We start from the raw sequence: 8,387 nt of genomic DNA, 5'->3' as shown, positions 1-8,387 counted from the left end.
GCGCTCGGGGGACGCCAATGGCTTTGGCTTGGGCTTAAAGAGCTATTTATTAGTGTAATGTCCTCTGAGGCTGTGTGTCTTCCTGTCTGTCTGCAACGAATAGAAACTTTTCACCTAAAACCCCCACAACAGCAAAGAGAACGTTAACGGAGCTTTTCATGCCCTCCCTCGTGTGCGCGAAGCGGGGCCCTGTGGGAGACACAGCAGCCACGTCGTGAGAGCTGTCTGTGCTGCTTCCTAGACAGCCTTCAACTTCCAGCACTCGCCATCCGCGCTCGCCTTTTCGGTTCCGTTCGCCCAGGATTGCGTTTTTGCGGGAGCACCCTGCGCAGATGGGTTGATAAGGACCAGGGGATCAGGTGAACTGCTCTGTCCGAGTCGCTGCGCTGCTCCCACCAACCCCAGCACTCGGTACGCTGGAGTACAGGACACGGGCTTCACCGATGGCTCCCTCAGCTCTGCAGGCGCTGCGCTGATACACTCCCTGTTGCGCCTCCTCATGACTGGTACTACGGCCCAAGTGAGGTTTATTCCAGTGGGATTTGGGCACGGCAATACTCCTTCTTTTGAAATAAAGGTGTACGTGGAAGGGCTGCTCTGCCAGATCTAAAACCTCTTCCTTCTCACTGTGCCCTGGGAATGTCTGTTTCTGGGCAATGGGCTGTTGAGAATCAGATTCAGATTATCACTCTAAGTCTCAAGATTTTACACACAAACTCACAAAGAAGCGTAACGCGCTTTCCTGGGTGTTTTTCGCGGTACCTCTATAAAATATACATGATTCAGCTGTGTTATACACACAAAGAGACAAATTTATCCAGGAGCTTCCTCTCCCCTGCAGCCCCTCTGGTTGTGTGTGAGCCTTCTGAGGCTGCCGGTCGCTTGAGGACTTACTCCCCTTCCTTTCACAGGGGCAGCACACGCGTGAGGGGTGACATGTAGGAGAACAGGGTTGTTTTTAACACCATGACAACCCTGTGAAAGCAAGCACAGAGACTCCTCAGAAGGCAAGTCTTTGCAATCCTCCTGCTCCTTGTCCTTATTTCAGCGTGTATTTGTGGTTTCCTCCCTGTCTGCAGGCAGAGCTGGGCCTTAACGAGCACCACCAGAACGAAGCCATCAGCTACATGCGCTTTGCTCGGTTCAAGCGTGGCCTGTGTCTCAAAACGGTGGATTCTTGTTTCCAGGACCTTAAGGACAGCAGGTACCACAGGAGGAGGTTCTGGGCAAGAGTAAAGCAAAACATGCCAGCAACGGTCACAGGGTTAAATGCTTTATGGGCACTTTTCTCTGTTTACGTCTGTATGTTCGTAGTGAGGGAGGAAGACCCGATAATATTCCAAGAGTTACAAGTCAAGTCCTTTTAAATCTAAGTTTTTCAGATTCTGGGGGATTAACACAGATCTCGACAGCATGTGTGTCGTGCTGCTGATGTCCCCGTGGGATGCAAGGCTCTAGCTGAAGTTGTGATTGTAATGTTTAATGATACGAAATTGTCGCCGCTGTCACCCGTGACTCCTCTTGGCTGCTCTGTTCAGGCTCGTCGAGGAGACCTTCACAGTTGACGAGGTGACGGACATGCTGGACGGGCTGCAGACCATCGTGCGCAGCGAGGTGGAGTCCGAGCTCATCAACACAACCTACACCAACGTTTTGCTCCTGCGGCAGCTCTTCTCGCAGGCTGAGAAATGGTACCTGAAGTTACAGACGGACGTCTTGGACTTGGAGAACCGGTAACGTGTGTTGGGCTGTACCGAATGCCTGTCAGTAACAAGGAGAGCTCAAAGTGGGGCCTATTTTTCCTAACCATAGAAGCCTCTTCTTTTAGCATTGTATCAGCAATAGTGTCAAGTCTCCGATCTATAACGTAACCAGATACACATTGATTTCAAATTTGCCAGGAAGACGTTTTTATTGGTAATATTCTTCCTGGAATTACTCAGTCGAGAGCAGGTGACAGGATCCGGTTAAAAGCCCTTTGCTGTCCGAGTAGGTCACGTTTTGATCAAGGATGCCAAATGGCACAGTCCTAACGCCTGACCCTTACCACCGCGTGACACGGTCTCTTGCGCTCGTTGTCTTTGTGTAGGGCTCCGCTCTGTGCTTGTGGCGAGACGCTTGCACGCCGTAAAGAGCGTAGCATCATCTGCTAAAATGTGTTTACAGCAAAGCTCTCTGAGTAAATAAACACCTCCCTTTATTTTTCCTTTCAAGAGAGTTGTTGGAACAGGTTGCCGAGTTTGAAAAGTCAGAGCTTACATCTTCAAACAAGAAGGTAGGTTTTATCGTAATCAAATGATAATCAAATGCCCTGTAGAGTCACAGCAGATGTTTGAAATACTTAGTGCTGACTCGTTGTCCTTCAGAGAGAAAAACAAAACAAAATCCCCACCCTTTTTCAAAACAGTCTCTGACAGTCTCCAAAAAGTAGCGCTTGGCAGCTTGGCACCGAGGCTCACACCGAATTGCCTCGGCTGTTTCCAGACCCCGGGGATGGCAGATTCTGCCTCGTAACCCTCCTCCCCGGGTCAGCCAGACTGGGGGGTGTTGGAGCGGCTGCTCCTGGGTTCCGACCCCCTGGAAACTGGGATGAGACTGGGACGTTCTCCTGTCCCAGCATGGAGTCAGGAGCTGGGGAGGTTCCGCAGCACAGATGTGACCTGGCTGATCTTGTAGGATTTTGGTTGCACCTCACCTGGTTTGTAGCAAAAACATTTATTTAGTTAATGTGTGTTACATTTGAATATACCGGAATAAGTAAATGTCTTCTGCAGTCACTCGAATATTTGTTTTGTTTCCTTACCCCTTTGTCAGCTGGTTGCTGCAGCACCACCAGGGTTTTGTAAATTCAAGCTCACAATCCTTTTGTGTCTCTGTGCAGTATTTGTGTTAACTTCAGCTGAAAGTGAAGTGTGTAATGTAGAAGCCAAAGTACCTGTGAAAAATGAACTTGAGATAAAGGTCATAAAGCGGGATCGACTGACAGACTAAAGAAATATTTTTCTTCCTCCTAGAAATCTGTATAATTTAATTTTTTAACCCTCGTTATTTCTTTAGCCAAGCGCAGATCTCGTTAAACCAAAACTGGCTCCATTAAATGAAGGTGGGTCAGAGCTGCTAAACCAGGTAAGAACTTGTTGTTGGTGCCGTTGTGGTGGGTGGCCGTTGTGCTTGTTGCCCTGAGCTGGATAAGCTGTGCAGTGCCGTTGGTGTCACGTGCCTGTCGCTGTGCAGACGTCAAGGCAATATACCCCAGTGTAAACGCTAATAAATCGATAAATATTGTAAAGCGCCTTCACCGGATTGCCCGGTTACGTATTGCAACGTTGACCTTCCTTCTGCAACGCCGTTTTGGCCCCTGTAGTTATTAGTTTTTCCGTGTACCGAGGTGAATGGGTGGGAAGCGCTGCTGAGTGTGCTCTGTGCAGCTGGCTGCCTTTCCCACCCCCAAGGACTGGACAGAGGTGACTGGCTGAAGTGACGAGCTTCCCGGGCAGTCTCTGTGTCACCCAAAGTCAGTCGTAGTGCATTTTTCTTTCATTAGCTGGTTAAATTCCTGCTCAAGAAACAGGCACTCACCGAATTTGTTCATTGACCCAGAGAGTCACTTGTCTCCAAGAAGAGAACGAGAAATTGAAGGCCAGGCTCAAGACCATAGAAACACAGGTGAGTTCCCTGTCAGCGTGGGTGCTTACAGACATCGAAATGGGAACCCCGTGGTTATTATTCCTCTGGTTTCGGTTAACTGTGATCCTGAGTTTTTGCATTGTCATGTATCACAGGCTACAGCTGCCCTAGAGGAGAAGGCCAAGCTCGAGAAGTCACTGAAGGACTTACAGGAGCTCCAGGGAGATCAAGAGGTAAATACAGCTCAGACTCCCCACCCCACCGCACCACCCCCGTGTAAGGCAGCGGTTCCCTGTACAGCCGCGGAGCTGCTCTGGGGGTGGGTTTCTTTCCTGGCACGTAGCAAAGCCCACGCTGGCAGTGGCACATCCCCGCTGAGGTGGCCTGGTCCTGCTGTCTGTCCGTCAGCAGGACATCCTGCGCCCGGCTGGGGTTTGACGTGTGCTGTGTGTCACAGGGACCCCGGTGAGTGGGGGTGAGAAGGCAGTGCCCAGGTCCGCACAGCAGGCGGTTCTGCAGAGCTCGTATTCGCAGGGGAGCTGGTTGTAGTTACAAATGTATTTCCGCTGGCTTCTTCCCCTTTTCCAGTGAAGGAACAATAGTGAACTTCCTTTTTGTAGCACCAAGGATCTACTGATTCTTTCAAGCCTCTGTCATGCTTGACACCGGCATGGACAAGCTGGGCTTGCTGCTTCTCCCTTCAGACTTAAAAACCCAAAATATTTACAGTGTCAGTGGCGGTGGGTGAGGGTCAGATGGCAACTGTTTGGTGTTCTGGAGCTCTGCCCCATCAGCGTCCTGCCAAAAGCGGTTTGACGCTCCTGTTTACCGCTGGGGGTTCTTAGTCATTGCTGTAAATGAGGGTTCAAACACGGAGAGCTGCTGCTGCAGGAAAAAACCACCAAAAGCCAGAAGGGATGCAGGTCGTCAGAGACAAGCCCGTTAGTATTTTGTAAAGTCTGTACCTATGTTTTGTCAATAATGAGAATTTTCTAAAGATTTTTCATGTGTGATGATTTCTTAAATTTAAAACATTTCGGTTCAAACTTTTAACAGAATTAAAACACTTTAACCCCGTTCTCTTGAGAAACGGACTTTTAAAAAATTCCTGCAGGGAATGTGTAAGTGAAGTTCAGTGTCATAAAACATGTCCTCTCTAATTGTCATATTTTAACCCTGCTTTCTTTTTGTTTTGCTTTCTAACCGGTTTATGGTAGGTACTCGGCTTCCTTAATATGGTGTTACTTTATCTAGCTGTCAAAGTCTGTAATAATCCCATTTAATAGAGGACTTGATTTATCACTCATGGCAATTATTGTCTTCAGCTGTTTTGTTAAGCCTTGAATTACTGAGGGTTTAAAATACTAAAGGGGTTTATTAAATCCCGGACCACAGCGTTTGCGGTTTTAAAAGGCTGGCACCAAATTTCATCCTGCTTTTCTGGGGAAACATGCACTGGCCTCAGTGTCGAGGCTGCTGCCTCCCTGCAGCTTTCACATCCAAATTTGCCCCCTCCAACCTGTCCCTTCCTCCTCCAGCTTTTCCGTTTTCTCGGTGCAGCCACAGAGGTGCTGCTGCAGTGGCCAGAGGTGCCCTGCTGCTGCGTGCTGCCCTGCGGCATCAGTTAAATACCAGCTGCTGGGAGAGAGCGCTGACAGAGTTCTCTCTGGTTCCACTCCTGTTTTGGAGGGATGGGTGTCCAGAATGTCTTACGAACCCGGCTGGTCATTGTAACTGTCTTTTTTGCCCCCTCTGGGCACAGAAATGACTGCCAGGCCCCAAGGCCTGGCTCTTAGCTCAGCACATTCCTAGCTTTTATTTTTTCCCTTGAGGTTTTTATTTTTAATGGCTAAAATGGTTCCACACAGCAAGTGTGATCCCGGGACCGGGAGTCACTGCTCTCCTGGCTGGACGTAACCTGGAGGTTTAGAGCTTGCACGTCACTGACTTGTACCCATGGATAGGTGAACCTTAACTTTCCCCCTTCCCTGCCTCTGTCACGCTGATGCCTTTCGAAATGCCCGTGGTTTTCACCTCCTTTACACACACAGCCGGGCGGGTCTTCACCCCTAACGTGCTGCGTCTGCGTGCTGAGTGACTTCTTGCCACAGGCTCCATCCTGTGGCTCTCCCTCATGCCTGAAGAAGTGAAGCACCAGCTGGGCAGAGCAGCATTCCAGCCGTCTTTACACACGTGTATTAGCAGTCTCTTAAAGGGACAAACCGGTGCTTTAACTCCGTGTCTTCAGTTAAAGCACTTCCCGGAGTTAGTGAACGTACCTGTTAAAAGTTAAGGTGGACCCTCTCCACGTGGAGTTCTAAGCTTGACTTCTCGAGTATTTCTTGTTCTGCGTGTGACACATTTTCACTATTTTCCTGTTGAAGACTGGTGCGAACCAGGATATCACTGAACTGGAGGATAAAGTGGCAGCTCTGAAGTGCCAGTTCGAGAAGACTTTGAATGACGCAACTGAAAGCCAAAAATTCTTGGAAGAGGACTTGGTGACCACAAAGCACGACTTGCTGAAGGTTCAGGACCAGCTCTCCACAGCTCAGAAGGTCAGATATTGTCGTTCAGGACCAGCTCTCCACAGCTCAGAGGGTCAGATATTGTCGTTCAGGACTAGCTCTCCACAGCTCAGAGGGTCAGATCTCGTTGCAAGGGGGAGGACAGCCTTAGCTGTCTTCGTCCAAATCCGAGCGAGTCGCAGACACTCTCTGGGGGAGGAAAAGCAGGTCACTCTTAGCCAATCACCTGAGCCTGGCTTTCACGATGGGTGGGTAACATGGTGCTGTTGCTGTTCCGTAGGAGCTGGAGAAGAAGTTTCAGCAGACAGCTGCCTACCGCAACATGAAAGAGATTCTCACCAAGAAGAACGAGCAGATAAAGGAGCTGCGTAAGAAGCTCTCCAGGTAAGTGGTGGGTTCTGTCCGTCCAGACCTGTCCTCGCTCTGGATCCGTCTTCCACTCACTCCCATTTGGGTTTTTGTGAAATGCGAAGCAGTCCCTAAAACAGGCCATAAATCTTCCCTCAGAGAGGATGTCAAGTGGGCTGTTCCCTGGTTGTTGACAGTCATTTCACTGGGCAAATAGGACGGGTGTGCGCAACAGCAGCCACCGTGTGGCACGTCAGAGAGGATTCGGTGTGGAGAGGGCTCGGGACGTTGCTGGCTGGGGTGGATAACCCCTGGGTGCCGCACACGGGGACGCAGACCGGAGATGTCCTGATACCTGATTCCTTCCACGCTCCTTCACGGGAGTGAGGGGTCCCCGGGCTGCCCACAGGGTTAGGCCAGCGGGGACTGAGCTGTGGCAGCTCGGATCCTTAGGGCTGTGCTGTCGGAGGACAGAGTGGAACCTGGAAATGCTGGGTGGGTTCCTGCTCATCCCCTCCTCCTGCTCACTGGTAACCCGGCCAGTTCTAAAGGGAGAAAATAGTCTGTCAGTGTCTGTCTCGGTCGCAGCCTGACAGCGGTGTGTCACTGCTGGGAGTGAGCGACTGCCTGGGGTCCGTATCTTCTTCTGGGACAAAATGTCTCTTGGGTATTTTCTACTCTCTTTTAATGATTTGTGTGTGTTTTTAATCCTCAGATACGAGCCAGAGGACTAAGCTACCAACAACCATCTGACCTATCAGAAGCTGCCATAGCAAATGTAGACTGGTATTATTTTTCAATAATTTTTGTTCTGAGTAGTATACTTTTTGCTTCTAGTGCTTCAGATAACTTTTTATTAATACTAATCACACATTGAAACCTCCCTTACTTCCTTGTACACCTACGGTTTGTAGGTATTTGTTCCTATAGTCGTGTTTTTAATTGTTAACCGTCGACATTCCTTGAGAAATAGCAGAGAGGAGCTCATTGAAGGACCAAGATCGTTCTCTACAAAGAAAGGGGGTTATTTTTACTAAGGAAAAAAAAAGAAAAAAAAAAGGCATTAGGTGTTTTTGCTGTCTCTGAGGTGGAAACTCCAGTTGTTACGTTTAATGTAGCCGTGAAGTGGCATTATAGGTGACAATTCCATCAGTGATGTGAAAAGCAGGAGGAGAAAACAGGAACATGCTGGTTTTGAAACGTCATTTCACACTGGAAGTGTCACAGCTCAGCAAAATGTGGCCGGTGCCGTTTTGCTGGAGGGCGTTCACGAGGTGGTGGGGTCGACACGGGTGTCTGCAGCAGTGCCCGCGCCTTTCCAGTACAGCCAGGAGTTAGGCTCTGTCCCTCGAGTGTCGCCAACCGTCGGGACGGACCAGCTGGATGGCCCAGCCCTCGCCCAGGACAGACTGAACAGAGCCCGTGGTGGGGCACCATTGCACCTCTGAGAGGGTGTCTGGAAATTCAGTTTCCAGCTCGTGCAGCTGAGAGCAGATCTGACACTTCTGGCCCTCTGCGAGCGGAGTTGAGGGGCTGGGGCCATGTCCCTCCAGGGGGTAGGTTTGACTGCAGCTGGGAAGAGACTTGCCAGAAGGGAAATCTTTCTCCTTCCCAGCAGTGGGGTTTGTTTTTTATTGACTTCCCAATCAAGGGGATCTCCAGAGATGATGGACGGGGCAGTAGAAGGCAGCAGCAGCAGCAAGACATTTGGCTCTCTTGGACAAAAGAAGAAAAGCTCCTTTCCTGCCACAGACTGTGGCAGAGCCCGAGGTTTCCCCAGGTCGATGATGGCATCGCTGGTGTTTGGGCGCTCAGTGGTCACCATCATGCTGATACGAGAACGTGTTCCTCCATGGCTTCAGCACAGCCCAAAGCATCAGCAAT

General features: G+C 50.0%; 1 protein-coding gene across 1 annotated transcript; it reads left to right on the top strand.

Annotated features, from left to right (window-relative positions):
- The first annotated feature begins 1,082 nt into the window (after positions 1-1,082).
- LZTFL1 (leucine zipper transcription factor-like 1) lies at positions 1,083-7,237 on the top strand. The gene is made up of 9 exons (XM_010145668.1): positions 1,083-1,204; positions 1,539-1,733; positions 2,215-2,275; positions 3,058-3,126; positions 3,601-3,666; positions 3,783-3,860; positions 6,012-6,185; positions 6,436-6,539; positions 7,219-7,237. The coding sequence occupies exons 1-9, from the start codon at positions 1,128-1,130 to the stop codon at positions 7,235-7,237; spliced, it is 843 nt and encodes a 280-aa protein (XP_010143970.1). The 5' UTR covers positions 1,083-1,127.
- The last annotated feature ends 1,150 nt before the right edge of the window (positions 7,238-8,387 follow it).

This window comes from Buceros rhinoceros, unplaced genomic scaffold (assembly GCF_000710305.1).
Source record: "Buceros rhinoceros silvestris isolate BGI_N320 unplaced genomic scaffold, ASM71030v1 scaffold5551, whole genome shotgun sequence".
NCBI classification, from domain to species: Eukaryota; Metazoa; Chordata; class Aves; order Bucerotiformes; family Bucerotidae; genus Buceros; species Buceros rhinoceros.
This window is presented reverse-complemented; position numbering and strand designations above follow the sequence as displayed.

Coding starts and splice junctions, on each gene's coding strand:
- LZTFL1 (XM_010145668.1), top strand. CDS start 1,128: ATGCGCTTTGCTCGGTTCAAGCGTGGCCTGTGTCTCAAAACGGTGGAT. Junction 2,276..3,057: donor TTACATCTTCAAACAAGAAG/GTAGGTTTTATC, acceptor TTATTTCTTTAG/CCAAGCGCAGATCTCGTTAA. Junction 3,127..3,600: donor GGTCAGAGCTGCTAAACCAG/GTAAGAACTTGT, acceptor TCATTGACCCAG/AGAGTCACTTGTCTCCAAGA.